Genomic DNA, 24,929 nt, shown 5'->3' on the forward strand with positions numbered 1-24,929 from the left:
GTAAAGATGCTCCAGGGTTAAAGCTGGGATAGTTTCTCTAATGTCACTGGGAGCTTGTTCCTCTCTTGTTTTCTGAGCTCTGTTTATATTCGGTGTGTGATTGTGCTTCGGCTGAAACTGTTTTTTCTCAGCGTTTACATTTGACTTCTTTTAGTTCAGCGTCGTCTTAATTAAAGCTACAACACAACTCCACACCACAGATGCTGTGTTTCTCTTTGGTACGAGCTCGAGTCGCTCGGTCGCCCTCTGTGTTTAGGTTCTCCTCCATGAGGCAGATAGGGGGCAGAGTCACGTGGCTACAGAGTGGTAGTGTTGTTTTAAAGGGACAGTACATGAACATACAGTGGGAACACAACAGAATAAAAACGATAGATATAGACAAGATATGACGATTAGAAGTTCTGAATGTCGATTAAGATTCAATTAATTGCCCAGCTCTATCTATGACCAAATATGACCATGTCATCTCTTTATTTTTAAGAGTAATTTAATGTACGAATTTTACATTTCACTTCTTTTAGTTCAGCGTCGTCTTAAAGTCAAACACAACTCGTCCACACCACAGACGCTGTGTTTCTCTTTGGTACGAGCTCGAGTCGCTCGGTTGCCCTCTGTGTTTAGGTTCTCCTCCATGTGGATTTTGATTAGTTTACAATGAATTGCCGAGCCCTATGTTTACGTACATTCACTTACTCAGCTTTTAGCCTCGCTCATTCATGCCACAGTTATGAGCTGTGTTTCAGTCTTTTCAGTTCTCACTGTTTAATATACCGAGGAAAGAGAGGTGGGAAGATAGCTATGAGCAAATGTGTTATGACTCTAACATTAAAGCGGTAACAATGAAAAGCAAGAAAGGGTCAAGCACAGTCATCAGTCGTTGGTTTATGGCACGGACCGACTCTTAATATTTTCTTGAGTGATGTAGTCTACACAGTCATAAACCAAGCATGAAGACGCAAAAAAAGTTTTGCTTCAGCTTGAAAATATGTAGCGTCTGCATAACACCTGGAGAGACTCTGCAGAGATGCTGCTTTTGAAAGGACTTGCACTCTGTGTGACTTTGCAGTAGAGAAACACTATCTGCAGAGACGGGATGCGTAGGCAACTGTGTAGACCTTGCTACGCAAAATATATCGTTAGGCGTTGTGACATTGTGGGTTTAAATACCTGTTTTACATGAAACATCTGTGCAGAGAAAGGCTCTTATGAGGTTAAATGTATGAATGTATTGGGTGCTTGGCTGGGATACAACGTTGTAGCGTTATAACTTTGATATCAAAGGTGAAAACTTAACTTTCTAAACATTTTCTCAGTGCTTTAGTAAGGGTTTTAGTGCAAGTGTACACCAGCCCCTGACTAGCTGATGATAGCTGGTATGTAGTATGGGAATTTTGTGCTGTTTACGATTATCCGATGTTTACGTGTGCGAATAGAAATGAAATACAGATATTCAGTGATAAACATCAACATTTATCGTAATGCTGAAATGTACGCACCAGCTCTTGGTTGATTTACAATTTAAAAGTGCAGCTCTGAAAGCTTTGTTGCATGTTAGCGTGTGATGCTAACGCTACAGTCTCAAGGAAGGTTCACACATGACAACCAATAGAACCCAGTCAGTCATGCTTTAGTGTTTCTGCATTGTAGACGCACCAAACCAGTGTTCACCATGTTAGAGAGATTATGTTCAATGCACGAATAATACAGAGAAGACAGCAGTGACATTTGGTGGTACGGCTTGACTACATCAGAGTTACTGAAATGTCATTATCGCACTTCAGTAGATGGGGTTTAGTGGTTTGGAATAAGGCAAGTAAAAGAGAAGATTCCAGCTGGAGATCAGTGGAGACACATTTTCTAGGAAAGGACGATGGAGGAACAGAGAAAGGGACGAGCGCTGCCATCTGGCCCAAAACCGCCCCGAGACCCGAGGATCACTTTCGGCCAAGGGACGACTAATCGATAAAATGATTTGGATTCCTTTTTTTTTTGATCGTGCGGAGAGATGATGACTCCAGCAATGCCAGTAAGCTCAGAACGCAGTTCGTCGATAAGAGAGAGCCAGGCTACATGAAATTTTCATCGACTGGGTCGCTGAGGAGTTTTGTAAGGCATGTTAAACATCTCGGTTTGGAGCCCCACGTGATGCATTTCCTTAACCCAGCCTTTAGTCCAGGCGTATTTTATTATTTGCTAAAAGAATGTTTGTTCATTCCTGTGTGAGTTAACAGAACTGAAGGTCACCGGGAGTGTGTTTGAGTTGGCAGGGTTGGGGTGTGATGCTCAGTCCATAGCCATGGTGACTGTGTGAATTGTGCGGGTGACAAGGTAAGTGCTGGCCAGCTCGTAGCCTTAGTGTGGTCATAAAACACTGCCCTTAATTGTTTTTGGCCAGTGTTTGACAAAGTGCAATAGAGTTCACATGGATTACTGTGTCCCTAGCTGCCTCACAGCTGACCAAATGAGGTTTGGGACCGAGATGCTGCCGCTATTAATTACAGAAGAGGGCAACAGTGGAGTTAATGCACTTCAACAAACTAGAGCTTTGAGGAATGGTGCCTTAGGGACAAAAAAACTTGTACCTGGGGCTTTTTTATGCTTGATTAAAAATCATAAACAAGGCCAGTTAAATCACTCAACAGCTCATGTCTTAAATTCATGTTCATATGTGGAATGTGGATATACTTAATCTGAGTTCCTAGTACGGAGTGTACACATACATTACCAGTCAAAAGTTTGGACACACCTCCTCCTCATCAGTGATTGGTGGAGTAGAGCTAGTCACTGTATAGAACTGTGTACCAGCCCCTACCTCTGCACAACCCCAGTTACAGTCTCAGACACATTCAGAAGAGAGCGGTTCTACAGATTAACTCTCGACGAGGCCACTGCTGTTCACTGAAAACCGTTCCAGGTGACGACCTCATGAAGCCGACTGAGAGAACGGAGAGAGTGTGTGACGCTGTCATCAAAGCAACAGGGGGCTACTGTGAAGAGTCTAAAGTATAAAACATATTCTGCTTTCTTTAACACTTCTCTGTTTACTACATAATTCCATGTGTTCCTTCTTAGTTTTAATGTCTTCCACATTCATTTACAACGGAGAAAATAACAAAAAACAAAGATAAAACACTGAATGAGACGATGTCCAAACTTTTGACTGGTGCTGTACATTCACAACATGTGGAAAACGGCCCAAAATCAAAGGAAACCCCTCCCTCTGTGGGTGTGTCCAAACTTTTTACTGGTGCTGTATATTTTCAGGAATTGTTGAGACATTAATAGTCACTGCAGTATTTTTGGTGAAGTACTGATTACATTAATGAATTAAACCAGTCTCACAGATGATACCAACCATTCATAGCCATTTATTACAGAGAAAGCATTTCTTACGTGGACTTTAGAGGGTGAATTAGAGGCTTGGGTTCGTCCAGTCATTTGCCTCTAATTGCACAAGTGGCCCCCTTTTCCCTTGAGTCATATGACACATGGACGTAATTAGTGCTAGACTGTTATCTTAGTCTGGCTTCTCGTAAGTGAATGATTCGCTCTTCTCTAGCTTTAACAGACACTTCATGAAGACCAGCTGGTTGACTGTGACGCAGCCGAGGCCTGTACAGTACGACTCATCTCAAGATTAGTTGTGGTGGCTCTTTTTTGTTCCCCGTGGACCGCTTTGGAGCCGCTTTGTCTTGAGGCCGGTCTGCCTGCGTGAGCTGCATGGACTGGTTTGCGTATCTCCTTTGAGAGTCATTTCCGTAACCTGAGTGAAGTCAGCGTGCTCTCGCTTGGTGTTACAGTATGACGGGGCGGTGAGATGCCGTTAACCCTCGGGTTTTGTCCTTTATTGATTGTGCTCTGTGGTTCGTCGTCTTGTTTTTCAGCAGACTGGAGTCTCTGTCACTTTGTGGTGAAATATAGGAGGGTGAAATCTGTGCCTTGGCCCAAGTCCTTGTTTGAGGAGGTCAGAGCTGCCACTGTGAATTACTTTAGTAATTGAGTGATTTACTGATTGTGATGATATGGTTAAACATGGAGATTGTTGAAGGGAACTATATGGCGTCAAAATAGGTTCTACAGTTCTGAGAACCAAAAAGCAGGATCCATAACCAATATGTGTCATTCATTAATTCATTGTCTGTAACCCTTATTCAGTTCAGGGTCGCGGTGGGTCCAGAGCCTACCTGGAATCATTGGGCGCAAGGCGGGAACACACCCTGGAGGGGGCGCCAGTCCTTCACAGGGCAACGCAGACACGCACACATTCACGCACACACTTCACACCTACGGACACTTTTGAGTCTCCAATCCACCTACCAACGTGTGTTGTTGTTTGGAGTGTAGGAGGAAACCGGAGCAACCAGAGGAAACCCACGCAGACACAGAGAGAACACACCACACTCCTCACAGACAGTCACCCGGAGGAAACCCATGTAGACACAGAGAGAACACCACACTCCTCACAGACAGTCACCCGGAGGAAACCCACGCAGACACAGAGAGAACACACCACACTCCTCACAGACAGTCACCCGGAGGAAACCCACGCAGACACAGAGAGAACACACCACACTCCTCACAGACAGTCACCCGGAGGAAACCCACGCAGACACAGAGAGAACACACCACACTCCTCACAGACAGTCACCCGGAGGAAACCCACGCAGACACAGGGAGAACACACCACACTCCTCACAGACAGTCACCCGGAGGAAACCCACGCAGACACAGGGAGAACACAGCACACTCCTCACAGACAGTCACCCGGAGGAAACCCACGCAGACACAGGGAGAACACACCACACTCCTCACAGACAGTCACCCGGAGGAAACCCACGCAGACACAGAGAGAACACACCACACTCCTCACAGACAGTCACCCGGAGGAAACCCACGCAGACACAGGGAGAACACACCACACTCCTCACAGACAGTCACCCGGAGGAAACCCACACAGACACAGGGAGAACACACCACACTCCTCACAGACAGTCACCCGGAGGAAACCCACGCAGACACAGAGAGAACACACCACACTCCTCACAGACAGTCACCTGGAGCGGGAATCGAACCCACAACCTCCAGGCCCCTGGAGCTGTGTGACTGCGACACTAACCTGCTGCGCCACTGTGCCGCCATAACCAATAAATGACATTTTATAATTGAGAAAACTGTCATTAATATTATAAAGTTTTAAAACAGGTTTGTGAAGAGAATGTTTCTGTATGTAATCGTCTGTTTTGAGTGCAATATTCTTGAAGAATCCATTTTTACTTTCATTCCGCCTTTTCTCAGTTGCTCTGTCGCCTCCAAAAGTTTCTCGCTTTTGACTTTTGACGTGGGTGTGATCTACACAGTCATTGGCTCCTCAAGTTAAAGCCCCGCCCACCGAGCCCATTCTGCACATCCTAACCCTGATTGAAAAATGACTCTAAGCTTCTATGAGGAAGTGTGTGTTACTAAAAGACATAATCGTTAATAAATAGTTGATATGACTCACCTGTGTTTGCCGGTCGGTCGTTTTCCAGTCAGGGTCAGATCGGCATGCTATCGCTGACGTAGCCGTATGTGCAGAATGGGCTGGGTGGGCGGGGCTTTAACTTCAGCAGCCAATGACTGTCTAGATCCCACCCAAGTCAAAAATCAAAAGCGAGAAACTTCAGGAGGTGACAGTGAGACTGAGAAAATGCAGAATGAAAGCGAAAACCTATTCTTCAAGAACATTACACTCAAAATAGACGACTACATACAGAAACACTCTGTTTATAAACCTGTTTTTATAACTCTCAATATTAATGACAGTTTTCTCAATTATAAAATGTCATTTATTGGTTATGGATTCAGCTTTTTGGTTCTCAGGACTTTAGAACCTATTTTGACGTGTAGAACTAATCAAAGTTGTAACTGAAGATTTTTTTGAATATTTTTTGTTGAGTTTATTAAAACGAAAACCCAAACACTGTGTCAGGAATGCTTATGAACATCGGTGCTCTGTTACTGAAAGATCCTCCAGTAGGTTATACATTATAAATATACATTCATTGCCTGTTTTTTGAGCAGCTCTGGATGCGTCTGAATGAGAGGCCGTGTTGCATGATTTCCACGTTTCAGACGGAGAAAGGGACTGAATGGAAATGGTCAAATTGTGCAGGGTATTCATCTTTTTTAGCGAGTGTGTAGGGGTTTGAGATTTTGTGTGGTTGTGTATAAACAGGCCAAATTCACTTTAGTCTGCAGGATACATGTGTTTCAGAAGGAGAGAGCGCCTGGCTATGTGGGAGTGTGTGTTTGTGTTTGTATCAAACCCACCTTAAAGCTGCAGTTGACAGCTCTAAGCACATTAGTGAAAGGGAATGGGAGCATTAGCATTTGATTACATTCCTCTAGCTGTGAGGAGGCCAGTATGTGTGAAAGCAATGCAGGAAGACTACATGACTGAGTGGGATGCCATATAGGCCTCACTGTGTCATGAACGCTAATCTACTCCAATACGTACTCCCGTGGGGTGGGGGGGTTAATATCTGTTTTCAGTACATTAACAAATTTGACTTGACTCTATCACTTTTTCTACACTTTCTTACAGTTTTGTACACGGCCAGAGACTATCGTTAACTTGCTGCTTGTTTAGAGCTCTTTCTCACGACCTGAACACAGCTGATATTAACATTAACTAACTCTCAGATCCTCCTCTGTTTCCCTAACAGTTAAATACAGGCCTCTTTTATAACTGTAATTATCCCTCACTGTTATCTGTTGTGCTCTCGTCACTGACCTCAGCCCAGAGCTGGTCAAGACTAACTTTATAAACCAGACTCTGAAGGTGAAACGGAGGTGAAGCTGATGATTGGAGCAGATTTATATTTGAACAGGGGCCTTAACGAAGGCTGAAAGAAGACCACCCTGTGTCTGACTCACCGCCAAAGTGTGTTAACCTCGGTGGCCCACTTTCAAAATAAGTTCTTCAAACTCACTCTCACCTACTACTTTATAGAGAAACATTATCTTATATTTCTGATGTGTTTTATATTATTATTTGTTTGTGTTTACTCTGATCATATATAACTTTATACCAGCCCCACACTCAGTGAGTAGGCATTAGTTTAAATATATATCACTATCTTAGGGGCCTCAGACTTCTGTTAATTCATCTTGGTTAATTAGTTAGAACTAGTCAATTTTCTCTGTTAGCATGGGCTAGCAGTCGCCATCATTACACTTTACCACAGAGTGCCGGATTCATGTTAGCATGATGTTGGAGCCTTCATGTTATCACAGCTACCAACACACACACACACACACACAAACACAGAGAGAGAGACACACACACAAACACAGAGAGAGACACACACACACACACAAACAAACTTTTATATTTAGTCTGTCTAAATTAGTTAGAGCTGTTAAGATTTTATTTTTCACTGTTAGCATGGGCTAGCAGTCATATTAGATGCTGTTATGTATTTATTCTTTCCCCCTCTTGGTTTGTGTTTGTTGAATGATGACACACTCGCGCTCTGCTCACGTCCCTAAATGGTGTCCCACATGGCGCTAACACTTTGGGCTTGCCAGAACAAATAAAGACGAAGTCTATGAAGAGAAGAAAAACAGGCGGTGAATCATCAGAAAATAAAATAAGACTTTGACTGATTAGTCGAGAAGGAGACTGCTGTGGTCATCTATGAGCTCAGGGTTTACCTAGAAACTCCAGACAAGGAACTGTTTTTGTTTTGTTTTGTTTATTTTTTCTAGTTAAACTGGTTCAGACAAAGACAGTGTCACTATCTTAACAAGACTTAGGATCTAAGGAATGTCACAGTGAATGTCAGAAGTAAAATAATGTAGCTGGGTTTCCTATGACAAGTGAGCTGTAAAAAATAAGTGCAGTTATAGTGTCTGTGGTTGAGGTCATTTGTTTCTTTTGTGTTGGAGAGGCTGCAGTGCAGTGGGTCCTGGTGTATAATAATGCTTTATTGACATAGCCGAGCTGATGAGGAGCCTGTGTTGTGTAGTGGAGACTCGGTGAGTCGGACAGACAGCGCTTGTCTGCAGTGTCGCGATGACTGGGACGTGCGAGGTGAGGTTTGTTTGTGAGGGTGAAAAAGCACTCAAGCTTTTTCTTTCTACTCAACTACTGTCTCCCTGGGTGGCAGCTCCACTGCAGATTACACCTGTCCTCTTTTTCTTCAGTCTCTATCCTTCCTTTCTCTTATTCTTTCTTTCTCTACCTCTCTCTGTCTTCATCCATCTGTGTGTGTGTGTTCGATGACTCAGCATCTCCTGGGTGAATGAGTGTTTGAGGAGGTTTTATGGGTAAAGCCAAAACTAGTGCTGGGCGATATGAGCGTAAATCAGTATCACGATTAATTGTACGTTTACCACGATTACGATTAATGAAGGATTATTTTAGTGTGTGTTTATGACCCTCACAGTTCAGTGACGAGGCTTGTGCTGTAAATATGCTCCAGGGTTAAAGCTGGGATAGTTTCTCTAATGTCACTGGGAGCTTGTTCCTCTCTTGTTTTCTGAGCTCTGTTTATATTCGGTGTGTGATTGTGCTTTGGCTGAAACTGTTTTTTCTCAGCGTTTACATTTGACTTCTTTTAGTTCAGCGTCGTCTTAATTACAGTCACAACACAACTCCACACCACAGACGCTGTGTTTCTCTTTGGTACGAGCTCGAGTCGCTCGGTCGGCCTCTGTGTTTAGGTTCTCCTCCATGAGGCAGATAGGGGGCAGAGTCATGTGACTGCAGCTTGGTAGCGTGGTTTTAAAGGGACAGTACATGAACACACAGCCTAGCCCACTCCTCCCAGTCTGTGTGGAAAAGTAGGGAAGGATTGCTATCTTCCAGAATCTGCCCCTGGAAGAAAATATTAAAGGAAGCACGTAAAAAAAAAAAAAGTTGTTTTAATGCAGTATAAAATTCTAAGGGGAAGTCTGAATATTTCTCACTGCTACTTTTAATGCTTACGCTGGAGAAAACCTAAGAAAACTGACTAGTAAGCGGTCTAATCAAGTGACGCATCCTTCCCAGGGTCTGGTGATATTTTAAATGGGTTGTTAAGGAGTAGCTGTGAATTTTGGCAGTATCTGAATGCACAGAATTACACAGGTTTCCACAATGTTGAGGTGTTTATGAACTTTCATGAAGAGGTCACCTAAGGGCTTTGTATGTTTCAAGTAGAAAACAACAGAGAAATCTTTAGGATCCTGGAGCCTGTTCTTGCTGCAGCTGTTAGCAGCTGGCTGGGTTTGGTTTTGTTCAGCTCCCTCTGCGGAGCCTCTGAGCGTGTGTTCTTCACAGGCCTGTTTGGATTTGATCTCGGCTCTTGTCTCCTCAGCCTCCCCTGGGCTGGCTCCCTGCTCTACACTGATATCATATACAGGATAAGGATGTGCATGGGAATAGAGCAGCCCAGGAGGACCAACTGACCTGATCTTGCAGAAAAACAGAAAGAGAGATAGAAGAAAGCAAGGGGGAGTGGTGGAAAAAACATCAACACATCCAGAAGAGCCAGGAAAACTGAAATAAGGAAATGGAGATTCTGGAAATAAAGGGAGAAAGTGCAAGTCATGAATAAATAAATAAATATAAGTGTTCAGAGGGTTAGATAAATACAGAAATGGAGAAGCAGAAAGAGACAAAATAACAGGCAAAGATAGAAGGGGAAGCACAGAAGGTATAGAAGTCTGTGTGCTGGAGGGGTAGTAAAAGAACCGTATCTGGAGTGGTGGAATGAGAAAGAAAGAGTGAAAGAGAATGAGGGAGGGAAGGAAGAATCAAAACAGTAAAGTAACACACTGGGAGGAAGAGATTGAAAAAAATGTACAGTGGGATTAACCAAGGGGAGAAGAAGACAGGAGAAAGAAATGAAAAAAGTAAGAGATTTGGAAAATGAGGGGTAGTAGGACAACAAGAGAGGAAGGATGTGTCAGAGATGAATGGAACAGTATGGGGAGGCAGAAGAACAAAAAGGGTGAAGTATAGGGGAGAGAGAATGCAGGCAATAGAGGATAGAAGGGGAAATATGGAGGAGGAGAAAGGGAGAAATGGGAAAACGAGCAAAGAGAAACTAGGCGGCGGGCAGGTAATAAATACAGAAATGAAAACAGGAGCTCAAAGGTTTGTTCATAAAAAAATAACACCAGCATCAGTGTTTGTTTATTTATTTATTTATTTATTTTAATTTTATAAAAAATAAACAGTAGACGATCCACCACCAAAGAACAAAGACCAAGAACATTGTGTTGATTTTAAGAATTAACAGTTACTTATTTATTCAGTGAAACAGGTGAAAGCAGGTGAAGTTTAAGGAGGCTGTTGTTTGGAGTTTTATAAACACACTGACGCCACAAAATGTCCCCCCACCACTTCCCTTTACACTATTTCAGTCAAAGACCCACACTCACGTGAAATGAGTCAAATTCAGCAGTGCTCGTCTCTCTGTGAGATATAACACTGTGTAAATGTTGCAGTGTTTAGAGGCGTCCTGCTGAGCTTGTGAACTAACCAACACCGAGCCGAGGCTCTGGCCAAACACAGCCCCAGAAACACACACAAACGGAGTGTGTTCCTGTCTTATTTCCTATTATTCAGCCATGGCTCGCGCTGAAGAACCTACTGCTCTTTGGTTCCAGCTGGAAACTGATTTTTCTGGATCGTGAACTAGATTCTGTCGGTGGAAACATGCCGTTCCAAATTTAGAAATTGTGAAACATGGCTGAACTAACAACAGACGGTGTAGTAGCACCACCTTAAGTTCTCTCTGGGAAATACAGCTGAACTAACAGTTCCTACTCGCACAACTTCAACACTAGGAGTCAGTCACTCAGTCAATGAGTGAAAATGCCTGTTCTAGGCCGCCCCCGATAGGCGGTCCAGTAATAAAGTGGTGAGGGAGGAGAAGAAAGTGGGAGAAAGTGATGATAGGACTGAAAAAATGGAAGAGGATGAGTGTGAGACAAAGCTTACTCTGTTGGTTCCGTTGTACTTCATCTGCTTCCAATAACTGGGTTCCAGTGATAAATTCAAAGTAAGTTCCAAGTATTATAATTTTTATTATCATTATTTTATTGATTAAATTAATTCCGTTCCTGTGATACATTAGTAGCTCTTTAGAATAAGACTACACCTACAAAGGCTTATTAATGGTTATTAATTAGGCTGTAAATGCATTAAAATCAATACATTTCTTCACTGAACTGATAGAAGAAGGTTGTTGAGAAGGGAATTGGAGAGTTGTTACTTTGAGATTCTAAATTATTGTGATGTTCCACAGAGCTGTGATAGAGAAAATAGAGCCTCTGTGGCTGCTACGCTGGGTCCTCTTCCTTGAACTCGGGAGGATTTCTAGAGAAACTCAAGAGTGTTAGGTCCAGAGACGTCCCGGAGCGGTCGTTCACACATGCAGCTCACAGCGGGAGATTTTCTGTCTCGGGCGCGATCTTTACCCGGAACAGTTATTAGGGCACGAGGAGGATAAAGTCCAGGTAATGTCTGGGATGAATTGCGGCGGGTGGTCGTGTTCTCTCACACACACAACTCCTCCGGGTAAACACCAGAACATTTCTGGATTACTGCACATGTGTGAAGAGGCACTGCTTTACTGGACTAAGCAACATCTTAATCATGGGGCGGAGGGCTCTCGTGAAAAAAGTGTAACACTTTATGGCCCAAATCTCACGGCTGGTTACCTAGCTACAAGACGAATCTAGCTCAGTATTCACGGTATGAACATTATGGCAGAGAGAGACCAAAGTTAACACTGGACTGAATTCACACAGACATTGATTCTGGTAATAAGTGCTTTTCTGTCGGTTCTGTAAGGGCGGCACGGTGGCGCAGCAGGTAGTGTCGCAGTCACACAGCTCCAGGGGCCTCGAGGTTGTGGGTTCGTTTCCCGCTCCGGGTGACTGTCTGTGAGGAGTTGGTGTGTTCTCCCCGTGTCCGCATGGGTTTCCTCCGGGTGCTCCGGTTTCCTCCCACAGTCCAAAAAAACACGTTGCAGGTGGATTGGCGACTCGAAAGTGTGTGTGTTGCCCTGTGAAGGACTGGCGTCCCCTCCAGAGTGTATTCCCGCCTTGCGCCCAATGATTCCAGGTAGGCTCTGGACCCCCCGCGACCCTAAATTGGATAAGCGGTTACAGACAATGGATGGATGGATGTGGGTTCTGTGAGTTGCACTTTGTGTCAGTGGAGACCGAGCTTTGTTCAGGGCAGTGCTATAATCAGTTTTCTGAGAGTTACAGATGAACTAGCGCCTGCTAACTTTAGCCGGATTTACTCACTATTTAGAGTGAGAGCGAGTTGAATTCAGTGCCAGCACCAGGGCAAAATAAAGACAGAAACAGAGCAGAGTCATGATTTTTCTGTTAAAGTCAATTTTGGAGTAAGGTCCAAAGCTGAGCTTGTGAACAGTGAAGTGACAAAGCGCCTCGTGTTGCACTGACCACAGCCGCGGAAAACAAACAGATGCATGACAGCTGTAACCCTGCGTACACACCAGCAGCAACGAGACAAAGCAGCTGGAGTTCATTCACTTTCACCGAGAGCTTGCAATTTGCGGCAACACGAGGCCAGCACAAAGTGGGCAGAGTCAGTGACGCAACTAATTTGAACAAAGTTTAACTTCATGGAAATTAGGAGTGAAGAGATGTGGCAACAACCAGTAGGAATTCAGCAGGATTAACGTAGATACTTCAGGTGGGAGCATGTCCAGAAACCCTGCCCCATTCCTCCTTTCAGACAAATATAATGTCGCACTACTTCCTGTGTCAGGTTTTGTGAAAACCCCTTCTTCTAAGGTGAGTGAAGTTCATCCAGGTGCAGCTGGGCGTTCTGTAGTAGATGGATATCATCATACGACGCAGGAGGCTTTCTGTAAAGTGCAATGCCTCCATCATTTCAGAGAGACTGCAGAAGTGATTTTAATTCTCTCTGTGGTAGCATCTGAGTGTTATCCATAACGACATCAATTAGGGCCGAATAAGCAGTCGCCTGCGAAGACACGGCACATTTCCTCATAGGTCTTAGAGAAAGAAGAGATCCTGAGGAGAAAAGTGATGTCACATCCAACTAAAGGCGATGTTAAAGAAAGGGAAACCTGTTTACAGCTGTTTTTGTTCGGTTAGTGTTTGTGAAATCAATAATTTCAGCCAAAAATTGAGTCTGTGAAATACCACGGGATTATCCTTAACCTTCTTGTGAAGCCAAAAAAAAAAAGAAAAAAGAAATGATCGGCAGACCGTGAAATTTCATAAGCGTCTTTTCCCTTTAACAAAAACACATCGTGCAAAAGCAGCCGTTGCGTTCCCGTATCAGAGCTTGGATTTCAAAGGGCACTGCTTGGAGGGTGAGTAGGTGTGTGTGTGCGTGTGTGTATGTCTGCGTGGGTGAGTGTATATGTGAGCGTGTGTGTTTGTGTGCCAAACGCACTCAGTTGACAGCCTTGTTTTGTAGCTAGCTCAACCAGCAGGATCAGCTAACTCTCCTGGGATGGCTGCTGTAAAAGCACCCATGTCTTTGTTAATAAAACTGTGATTGGTTCAGTTAACAACTTCAGAGGCAGTTCAGTGTTTCTGCATTTTGGGTTCAGAACACGTTTACTACCTTCATTTGAAATGTTAATGTAGTAGAAGCAGGTAGAAGTAGGCAGGTTTTGAAGTATAATGTGGTTTATGTGCTTTCTTTAGGCACAGGTGTAACGTCAGAGTCATTGACTGTACACCACAGATGCCACACATATTAGGTGTGTGTGTGTGTGTGTATATTTCAGTCTGTTCTTGATTAATATTGTATCACAACATATTTGAGTTTTTGGTTTAGATTGTGTAAAGATGATGATGAGTTGCCCTGTGAAGGACTGGCGCCCCCTCCAGGGTGTATTCCCACCTTGCGCCCAATGATTCCAGGTAGGCTCTGGACCCACCGCTACCCTGAACTGGATAAGGGTTACAGATAATGAATGAATGAATGAAAGATGATGAGTTCCATGATAGCGATCGTAAACAATAAGTATTAATACTTTTTTTAAAATAAAATTAAAATGGTCATGTTTTCAATTACAATAATACTATTTATGTCCAACTGAGTATGAGTAAAAGTACGTGTATTTTGGAGATACTGATACTTAGCTCCGGTTTCCTCCCACAGTCCAAAAACCCACGTTGGTAGGTGGATTGGAGACTCAAGTGTCCGTAGGTGTGAGTCTGTGTCGCCCTGTGAAGGACTGGCGCCCCCTCCAGGGTGTGTTCTCACCTAGCGCCCAGTGATTCCGGGTACTGGACTGGATAAGGGTTACAGACAATGAATGAATAATACTTACAATGAATCATCAGGAGCATTGTGTAATAGTGCAGTTATTAATTCTAACGTTTCAGAATAGTTTTCTGGAAGTGTCCATCGTTTATTTAAGATGTTCCCACGTTACACCAACAATAATTAGATCAATAAAGTATCTATAAATGAGTAACATGAGCTACAACTAGCACAGTGGTGTGTATCTTTGGGAAGACAGTCTCCGATACAACGATAACGGCTGGGAGTTCTGCACTTGTGAGTGTTTGTTTATTGTCGGTGTTTATTTAACAGCAGCGGACTGATCTACGGCCTCGGATCCAACTCAAAACTCACGAGCAGAGAAAATAATTTCATTTCAGGAGAAAAACCACGTCGGGCAACGAGCAGTGCTCTCGCAAACGGGAAAACACTTCCCAGGAGGAAAACACACTGTGAGTAAAGAGAAACCCTCCTCGTTCGAGGCGTACTCACTGCTCTCTGGCTCCCCCTACAGTCCGCTTTTCTTGGGTGGCCTTCACTGATTGTGAAATAATTCCAGATCACAGACATTTACAGTTCTCTGCTCATTAGTGCAGTAAGGTGCACCAGGCACACGGTGTCGGATGTTGGTGTCAGAGCCTCGTTTGTGGTCACGAGTACGAGGAAATGAACACGGAGTCAGGCAAATACTCAATACCAGTGTCGGTGTTCGTGCACCTCTACAATAAACGCTTTAAAACTTGGGGTAAATATCTTAAGCTGAATAAGGGTAGGTTCAGAACCACTATTCTTTTAGCTAATGTCAGTTTCAGGAGGAAAATGGCTGCCACTAAAATGTATAAACGTCATGAAGCTTGAGGCAGCTTATTTGTAACCGTTTTCTGTTATAGCTTTTGTGAGGCAACATTTATAGCCATTATCTGCTTTGATTGTCTGGTTCCAGTAACCACCACTGAACGGCTCTGACACAGTTTCTGTTCAATAGAGCGGTTCACGTCAGAACGCTCTGAAAAACTTTGTTTACGTAAATTGTGCATAAATTTTTTGCATTTCTATTTTCTGGAATTCCCCTTTCATCTCTTGCCATGCACAATTTCATGCTGTGGAGGTGGATACTGGGATACGACGTATTCTGCCTCTCTGTAAATCAGTCCCAGGGAAGATAGGAGAAATTCAGGTCACTGAATAGCAGCTCTCTCTTTTTCTCTCTGCAGTTCTTGGTATAATTTAGTGAAATCCCCAACTGTATTTATTCCCTAATTGAAATCAGCCGTGCCCCCCTTTTTCTGTGCTGGCTCTGTTTTGAGTTCTCGCTTAGCGAATTCCTGCCCGGCTCACTGTCTCAACCCCGTTACCCCCTCTTTCACCCCCTTACTCTCTGAGCGCCCCCTGTCTGCCCCCTGTTTGCCCCCACCTCTGCTGCTGAGGGCGACTGGGTCTCATGCGTGTGTGTCTGTCTGGTTTTGTGTCCTGATTAAAGAAGCAGCATGTGGTCCGCGTGAAAGGAGCTGGGCATCTACTTTGCCGCTAGGCTAATACTAAGAGAACGTGCTTAATTTTTTATGTCTGGAAGCATCCAGGCAGCCACAAAAGCAAGCGCACACACACACACACACACACACACACAAGCATGTATCAGCAGAGGGAGGCAGAGACGCACACAGACACACACAGGGTAGATAACGATAAGTGATTTGTGTAGAATAAACAGGTCACAGGGGAGCTTTTCACTGCTAGCATTTTATCACATTATAAGAACAGTAGCTGCAGTATGATAATGATGGCATAATGTGGGGGGCAGTTATATACACTACGACTCAGCATTATTGTGTGTCTGTGTTTGTTTACAGGCTAAATGAGTGTGTGAAACAAAGTAATGTTCCCTTGGAAGGCGTGATTGGCGCGTGTGTGTGGGTTGAGTTTGGGGAATACAGGGGAGGAGATATGGAGCGTCTGTCTGGCTCTAAAAACACTTCTCTCAGGCTCTGCCTCATCCTCTCGCCTCCTCCTCCTCCTCCTTCTCCTCCTCCTCTCATGTCTGGCTTTTCCTCTCTTCCCTGCCAAGCAGTCTGTCTCTTTTTCTCTCTCTCCTTGTTTCTCTTTCTCTCTCTCTGTTTATCTCTCATTTCTCTCTCTCTCCCTCCCTCCCTCCCTCCTTGTTTCTCTCTCTCTCTCTCTCCTTGTTTCTCTCTTTCTCTTTCTGTTTATCTCTCGTTTTTCTCTCTCTCTCCCTCCCTCCCTCCCTCCTTGTCTCTCTCTCCCTCTCTCTCTCTCTCTCTGTGATAGCCAATAGGAATGCGCCAGTCTTCCCACTGCTTGCCACTCAACGCCTTGTTGCCAGGACAACAGGGAGGCATGAGACCCACTTTAGTTGAGGATTTTTAAACTTGGTGTTGACTCTGCAGCCGGGCGGGGGAATGGTTCTCGCCAGACCCTGGACAATACGGCCGTCTCTCACCCCATCCTCACCTCCGCTAATCCCTCATTCTGTCTCTGCCTCCCTCTCTGACACTCTCTCTCTCTCTCTCTCTCACACTGTCTTTCTCTCTCTCACACACACACACCCGCGCGCACACACACACTCTCTCTCTCTCTCTCTCTCTCTCACACACACACACTGGCTTTCTCTCACACACACACATACTCTCTCTTGTGCACACACACACACTCTCTCTCTCTCTCTCTCTCTCTCGTGTCTCTGCTTTCTGAATTGTATCTCACTTGCTGCTGAGCAGTAGGAGGGTGTCTTGGTGTGTGGGGTGGTTTTTTTTTCTTTTTTCTATCTTTCTTATTTGCTACTATGCAGTTCTATTATTCCTTCACCTCAAGAGAATATGATTTGTTGTTTTAAAGATATGAAGGGAGATTTCTGGTTGCCTGTATGATGGAGGATGATGTGGAGCTGACAGTACTGCTTATACTGAGTTTTGGTAGGAACTTGCCTTGTGGGATTAATATAGTGAATGTTATTTATGACGTCTTTCACTGTGTTTCTTCCAAGGTCTGTTATGGTAGATGGCATTATGATTGTCCTCCTTGTGGTCCTGATGGTCTTACCAGCTGCTAGTACAGAAGGTAAGACACACACACACACACACACACACACACACACACACACACACACACACACACAGATATTATACTGCAGAGTGCTGTACACTATTGGAAAAACACGTGTGCACAATAACCCCTCACTGTCCGCCTGTCAAAGGCCAGTCTCGCACTCAGACTGTGAGTGTTTGGATGTGTGCAAAAAGCAAGTGAGTTAGTTTGCATCCTCCTTGTTCAAGGGCAGTCCTACTCCGTCTCACTGTGTCTACTTGTTTTTGACACCGCCGCTGATTGCTTTTCAAAGCTCAGTGATGACTGAGCATTTTTTCTCTCCCCTTTTTTTTCTTGTTTCTTTCTCCTTCTCTTCCACCTCCTATCTTTCCTCTTTCTTCTCTCTCTCTCTCGTCTTTTTCCTTCTCCCTCTTCCCCTTCCAGCCCTCACCCCCTGTCACAGGGATGATGTGCTTATAGCCGCCTTGTTGACCCACAGTGAGACTCTTCAACGTAATAAATGCCACTTTGACTTACTCAGACTTTTCATCTTTCACCTCACTGCTGCTTTGCGGGGAAGAATACAGGGCATATATTTTAGTAGCTTCCGTTGCAGTGTGTTTTGACACAGCACGGCCCCTGCATCACTGTACTGCAGATAAAAGAGAAGAAAAAACTGTGTGTATGTGTGTGTCTTTTGCAGATAAAGCGACTGCGAGTGACTTTGAGTGTGTGTGCGAGGGGCATTCATGCGGCAGTGGCGGACGATGCTTTGGCCAGCAGTGCTTCTCCTCTCTCTCCATCCGGAACGGGACAACCCTGCGCCAGAAGGGGTGCATTGTGGGTAGTGCGGAAGGGGCGGTCTTGTGCGGAAGCACCCCATCAGTGTCTGGTGTCATGGTGCACTGCTGCCAGGGAACACTGTGTAACCGCGACGTTTCAATGGAGATGCCAAGCACAGGTGACTCTCAATTGTTCATTCAAATTAAACGTGATTCCAAAAGACTCCATACATACAATACATGGTCAAAGTTTGTCGGCATCAAATATTTCCTCTTAGATCAAGAGTGTGTAGTTTAGAAAGTTAACTTTGAGGCAGTAGTGTACGTCTTTAATTCTTGACTGTGATATTGCTCTTGTGGCTAAATGTGATGAATTGTTTACAGCAATATTACAGCATCTAGTGCAATGTGGAAAAATATTTACATTAAATTACTCTTAAAAATAAAGAGATGACATGGTCATATTTGGTCGCGGGTAGAGCTGAGCAATTAATCGAAACTTAATCAAAATCGACATTCAGAACTTATAATCTTATTTATATTGATCATTTTTATCCTGTTAAGTCCCCACTGTGTGTTCATGTACTGTCCCTTTAAGGCCACGCTACCAAGCCGTAGTCATGTGACTCTGCCCCCTATCTGCCTCATGGAGGAGAACCTAAACACAGAGGGCGACCGAGCGACTCGAGCTCGTACCAAAGAGAAACACAGTGTCTGTGGTGTGGAGTTGTGTTGTGACATTAATTAAGACGACGCTGAACAAAAAGAAGTCAAATGTAAAATTCTTACATTAAATTACTCTTAAAAATAAAGAGATGACATGGTCATATTTGGTCGTAGGTAGAGCTGGGCCATTAATTGAATCTTAATCAAAATCGACATTCAGAACTTCTAATCGTCATATCTTGTCTATATCAATTATTTTTATTCTGTTGTGTCCCCACTGTGTGTTCATGTACTGTCCCTTTAAAACAACACTACCACTCTGTAGTCATGTGACTCTGCCCCCTATCTGCCTCATGGAGGAGAACCTAAACACAGAGGGCGACCGAGCGACTCGAGCTCGTACCAAAGAGAAACACAGTGTCTGTGGTGTGGAGTTGTGTTGTGACTTTAATTAAGACGACGCTGAACAAAAAGAAGTCAAATGTAAAATTCTTACATTAAATTACTCTTAAAAATAAAGAGATGACATGGTCATATTTGGTCGTAGGTAGAGCTGGGCCATTAATTGAATCTTAATCAAAATCGACATTCAGAACTTCTAATCGTCATATCTTGTCTATATCAATTATTTTTATTCTGTTGTGTCCCCACTGTGTGTTCATGTACTGTCCCTTTAAAACAACACTACCACTCTGTAGTCACGTGACTCTGCCCCCTATCTGCCTCATGGAGGAGAACCTAAACACAGAGGGCAACCGAGCGACTCGAGCTCGTACCAAAGAGAAACACAGTGTCTGTGGTGTGGAGTTGTGTTGTGACTTTAATTAAGACGACGCTGAACAAAAAGAAGTCAAATGTAAAATTCTTACATTAAATTACTCTTAAAAATAAAGAGATGACATGGTCATATTTGGTCGTAGGTAGAGCTGGGCCATTAATTGAATCTTAATCAAAATCGACATTCAGAACTTCTAATCGTCATATCTTGTCTATATCAATTATTTTTATTCTGTTGTGTCCCCACTGTGTGTTCATGTACTGTCCCTTTAAAACAACACTACCACTCTGTAGTCACGTGACTCTGCCCCCTATCTGCCTCATGGAGGAGAACCTAAACACAGAGGGCAACCGAGCGACTCGAGCTCGTACCAAAGAGAAACACAGTGTCTGTGGTGTGGAGTTGTGTTGTGACTTTAATTAAGACGACGCTGAACAAAAAGAAGTCAAATGTAAAATTCTTACATTAAATTACTCTTAAAAATAAAGAGATGACATGGTCATATTTGGTCGTAGGTAGAGCTGGGCCATTAATTGAATCTTAATCAAAATCGACATTCAGAACTTCTAATCGTCATATCTTGTCTATATCAATTATTTTTATTCTGTTGTGTCCCCACTGTGTGTTCATGTACTGTCCCTTTAAAACAACACTACCACTCTGTAGTCACGTGACTCTGCCCCCTATCTGCCTCATGGAGGAGAACCTAAACACAGAGGCCGACCGAGCGACTCGAGCTCGTACCAAAGAGAAACACAGCGTCTGTGGTGTGGACGAGCTGTGACTTTAATTAAGACAACGCTGAACTAAAAGAAGTCAAATGTAAACGCTGAGAAAAAACAGTTTCAGCCAAAGCACAATCACACACCAAATATAAACAGAGCTCAGAAAACAAGAGAGGAACAAGCTCCCAGTGACATTAGAGAAACTATCCCAGCTTTAACCCTGGAGCATATTTACAGCACAAGCCTCGTCACTGAACTGTGAGGGTCATAAACACACACTAAATAATCCTTCATTAATCGTAATCGTGGTAAACGTACAATTAATCGTGATACTGATTTACGCTCATATCGCCCAAACCTGTCTTATACACTGCAAAGTACAAAGCTGTTGGTAGGGGATAGTATCTGTAGGAAAGTATGGCTTCTGTCTTAAGATGAGGTGAACTACGCTCTTGTTTGGTAGCACTAGATTAGTTTAAATGAATTTATTTCTCATACTGAAAAAACCCAACTTTGTGGAACACCCCCTCAGGTAATTTCAGTATATTCCTTGCATTTTAAATCAAAGCACGTATCATACTCAGCTGTTTGCGTTAAATTCAGAGAGTACGCATTTAATAAGCACTTACTCTTTTTATATTTAAGTCGTTCTCATTAGCCATGTGTGGAGTAGGAGGTATGAGCAGCCTACACACACACGCACACAGCCAAGCACTGACCAACATTATCATACAGCAGAAGGTGGGAAATGGTCATAAAAACTTCAGTTGTATTCCATTATCCACTTGTGTAAACTCCACTCATCCTGCTGTACACTTTAGAGGTTTTGATTTGATGATGGCATTCATTAGCAATAATGTTTCATCCTCGTATTTTCTTCATCTGCACACTGCAGTGACACAGCAGCAGCTGTAGCGCCAACAACAATGTAATACGAACATGTTGCAGTGATGTTTGCCAGCCGTCCGTTACTCTGAGTCTGCTGCATTGTCCTAATGACTCCTGAGAATGTCCTTTATACACTTAGTATATTAATATTTTCAAGTGCTATTCAATGACAGAAATCGTAGGTCACAGAAATGTTTTCTAAAACAGCTGATGAACCAAAACACACTAATCCCACAAGCTCTAATCCAATCTACCTTATGTTTTTTACCTTTGTTTTCCCTCCAGACTCCTGGACCAGAGTTTCAGCGCAGCACGAATGTGTGTGTGAGGGGCCGGAGTGTGCTAGTGGTAGGCGGTGTCTAGGAGAGCAGTGTTTCTCCTCCGTTACTGTGACTGGTGGGAACCTGCAGCACAACAAAGGTTGTTACTCTGCCTCCCAGAGGGGTGGAGCCAAGTGTGACGCGTCCACCTCACCTGACAGCATCGTCAGCTGCTGCACGGGGCACCTGTGTAACGCCAACATCACCGTGGAGCTGCCAGTCAGAGGTGGGGGCGACACGTTTACTAGTCAGATATGAATCAGTCGTGTGCCTGCCCTCTGCAGTCAGTTCAATGTAAAAGCTAGCAATCAAAGCGGTTTAATTTCTGCCGTGCTTGCTGGGTCATAATTGGGTTAAATGAATTAATCATAATTCATTAATCATGAAAGCCTTGAGTTAAATGCAGTTAATTTATGTACTACGCATGCCGGTTCATGAATATATATTTATATTCGGTTACAGACGAAAGCACTAATGAATTATAAGAGTTTTCTGTTTGAAGTGTGAGTCCTAGTTTTCATATTTTAATGCTAATCTGTGGGGAAACTGAATTATGAACCCGTTGTAACCAGCTGAACTCAGCTCTTAAAAGTCTTCTGAACACAGAGGTTCTTTGGATTGTTTGAACTGAGCTGCATCTTTGAGTCAACGTAATATCAACATTTCATCACTTCTTCTGTCCCTGGCTAGCTCGGTTCATCATGTCGCATAATCTAAAGGGGACAACTGGTGTTCTCCCGTGATCTTCCATCAAAGTGTTATGTTACTGTGCATGAACAGGGAGGGAAGATGTTAACTAATATAGAATTGCTTCTTAATTAGCACAGCACAGCTGCTTGTTTCTACCATGAGGCTTTTGTTTTTGTTTGTGTGTGTGTGTGGGGGGGGGGGGGTCTCACTGTAGTTGAATAGCTGCTGTGGTGCTGCAGAATAAGCTGCAGTGATAATGACATAGGTGGCACCCGATTTCTGATATTTATTGCAGCTGTACACTATATACTGTACAGCATGTACAAATACTAAGGGCACACGCTGGTTCATCTATATTAATAAATGCATAAATACCCTTTTTCGGGGCGGCATGGTGGCGCAGTCACACAGCTCCAAGGTCCTGGAGGTTGTGGGTTCGAGTCCCGCTCCGGGTGACTGTCTGTGAGGAGTGTGGTGTGTTCTCCCTGTGTCTGTGTGGGTTTCCTCCTGGTGACTGTCTTTGAGGAGTGTGGTGTGTTCTCCCTGTGTCTGCGTGGGTTTCCTCCGGGTGACTGTCTGTGAGGAGGGTGGTGTGTTCTCCCTGTGTCTGCGTGGGTTTCCTCCGGGTGACTGTCTGTGAGGAGTGTGGTGTGTTCTCCCTGTGTCTGCGTGGGTTTCCTCCGGGTGACTGTCTGTGAGGAGAGTGGTGTGTTCTCCCTGTGTCTGCGTGGGTTTCCTCCGGGCGACTGTCTGTGAGGAGTGTGGTGTGTTCTCCCTGTGTCTGCGTGGGTTTCCTCCGGGCGACTGTCTGTGAGGAGTGTGGTGTGTTCTCTCTGTGTCTGCGTGGGTTTCCTCCGGGTGCTCTGGTTTCCTCCCACGCTCCAAAAACATGTGTTGGTAGGTGGATTGGAGAGTCAAAAGTGTCCGTAGGTGTGAATGTGTGTCGCCCTGTGAAGGACTGGCGCCCCCTCCAGGGTGAATTCCCGCCTTGCGCCCAATGATTCCAGGTAGGCTCCGGACCCACCATGACCCTGAACGGGATAAGGGTTACAGATAGTGAATTAATACCCTTTTTCCACTTTGCATAAAAGGCCAGCTACTCATAGGCACTTCGTGAAGAATGATCCAATGTGAATGGGTCATAGTAAGTGGGCTATTATTACATTAGCGTACGTTAAATGTTATTCTTGCCTTCTGCTACACGGTTATTTTTTCAGCAGTTTTGTTACAGCAGTGACTCTATATAATATTATAGATACTGCTGCAAATCAAACTTCTTTAAGTCGAATTAATTAGTTTTCCTTACCATTGCTTCTTTTCCTCTTTCTCTCTGAACAGACGTGGACGTGAAACAACCTCCTAAGGAGCATGAATGTGTGTGTGAGGGTCGTTCATGTGTGAGTGGAGAGCGGTGTGTAGGACAGCAGTGTTTCTCTTCTCTGACGCTGAGCGATGGCATGCTGCTGTATCAGAAGGGCTGTTTTACCGTGTACGAGCAGGGCCGCATGACCTGCAAGACCCCGCCCTCCCCGGACCAGATCGTGGAGTGCTGCCAGGCTCACCTCTGCAACATGAACCTCAGTGTGGCCCTTCCTGTGCGAGGTAACACACAAACACATTGAATTCATGTGTTGTATTTAAAAATTCAATGCAATAGCTTATGTGCCACACTTAAATAAGTTCTTCTAAACTTTTGTATGCGCACACACAGCTCTCCAGGCACATCTACATAAACACACTTCTCCCTGTACACTCGCACACATGCTGCTCTTTTTATTATCTGCACTCTGTCTGTGGACAATGCCAGCCAAGCCTGAAGCCCTTTTTGTGAGGGTGTGAAGGCTTGGCGTCCACATGGTACAGCAGGAGCAGTGCAGCAGGTGCTGTGTGTGTGTGTGTGTGTGTGTGTGTGTCTGCATGAAGCCTGGATAAAGCCAAGCTCAGAATGCCCTTCACCTCTCCTTTCACTCCTCTGACACACTGTTGTCATCTTTAAGCCCCATTGTGGCGTGATATCCCAGAATTCCTCTTCTCTCAAATCAGAGATGTCTGCTGGGGTCAGTTGGGCTGCTTTTGGTACGTGAATCTCTGTACGCCTGGCTCAGCAGGCCATGAAATTGTCCGCCAATATCTCTTGCTGCCCCTTCTATTGCTGTCTATTCAGACTCTCACGTGGTTCAGCTACACTGCCACACAATGAAAAGAGGAAGAAGTCCCGCTGAGAAAGGAAACATGTTTCTGCTTCGTCACGCTGCTCTTCCTCTGCAGTCTCGATGGACAGAAGACCACAGCACAGCCTTCTGGGAACAGTAAACAGGGCTGGTCAGAATGTCCACCTGCTTGGCTCTACAGGGTCCATTTGTACATTACCATTCAGAAGAGTGCTAATAAATTCCCTAGTAACTTAGGAAACAAACTAGACACAAAAAAGTGACTCAAACGTTTTGTTCATATATATATATTCATTCATTCATTGTATGTAACCGTTATCCAGTTCCGGGGCGGCAGTGGGTCTGGAGCACAAGGCGAGAACACACCCTGGAGGGGGCGCCAGTCCTTCACAGGGCAACACACACACACACACGCACACCTACACCTACAGACACTTACTACACCTACAGAGTCTCCACTCCACCTACCAACGTGTGTTTTGTCACAGTCAGTCATCCAGAGGAAACCCACGCAGACACGGGGAGAACACACCACACTCCTCACAGACAGTCACCCAGAGGAAACGCACACAGACACAGAGAGAACACA

At 44.3% G+C, this 24,929-nt stretch overlaps 1 protein-coding gene across 4 annotated transcripts in view; it reads left to right on the top strand.

Annotated features, from left to right (window-relative positions):
• The window catches only part of LOC136710466 (activin receptor type-1-like), a 50,035-nt gene that overhangs the window by 10,098 nt on the left and 15,008 nt on the right, over window positions 1-24,929 (top strand). For 3 of the 4 annotated variants that reach the window (XM_066685983.1, XM_066685984.1, XM_066685985.1), the window contains exons 2-5: window positions 17,280-17,353; window positions 18,024-18,281; window positions 21,445-21,705; window positions 23,508-23,771. In XM_066685983.1, the coding sequence (XP_066542080.1) occupies window positions 17,287-17,353; window positions 18,024-18,281; window positions 21,445-21,705; window positions 23,508-23,771 (850 nt within the window). In that variant the 5' untranslated portion in view covers window positions 17,280-17,286. Of the gene's footprint in view, window positions 1-7,951; window positions 8,075-17,279; window positions 17,354-18,023; window positions 18,282-21,444; window positions 21,706-23,507; window positions 23,772-24,929 lie in introns of those variants that run through there. The other variant, XM_066685986.1, reaches the window with a different exon arrangement.

This window comes from Hoplias malabaricus, chromosome 12 (genome assembly GCF_029633855.1).
Source record: "Hoplias malabaricus isolate fHopMal1 chromosome 12, fHopMal1.hap1, whole genome shotgun sequence".
Taxonomy (NCBI): domain Eukaryota; kingdom Metazoa; phylum Chordata; class Actinopteri; order Characiformes; family Erythrinidae; genus Hoplias; species Hoplias malabaricus.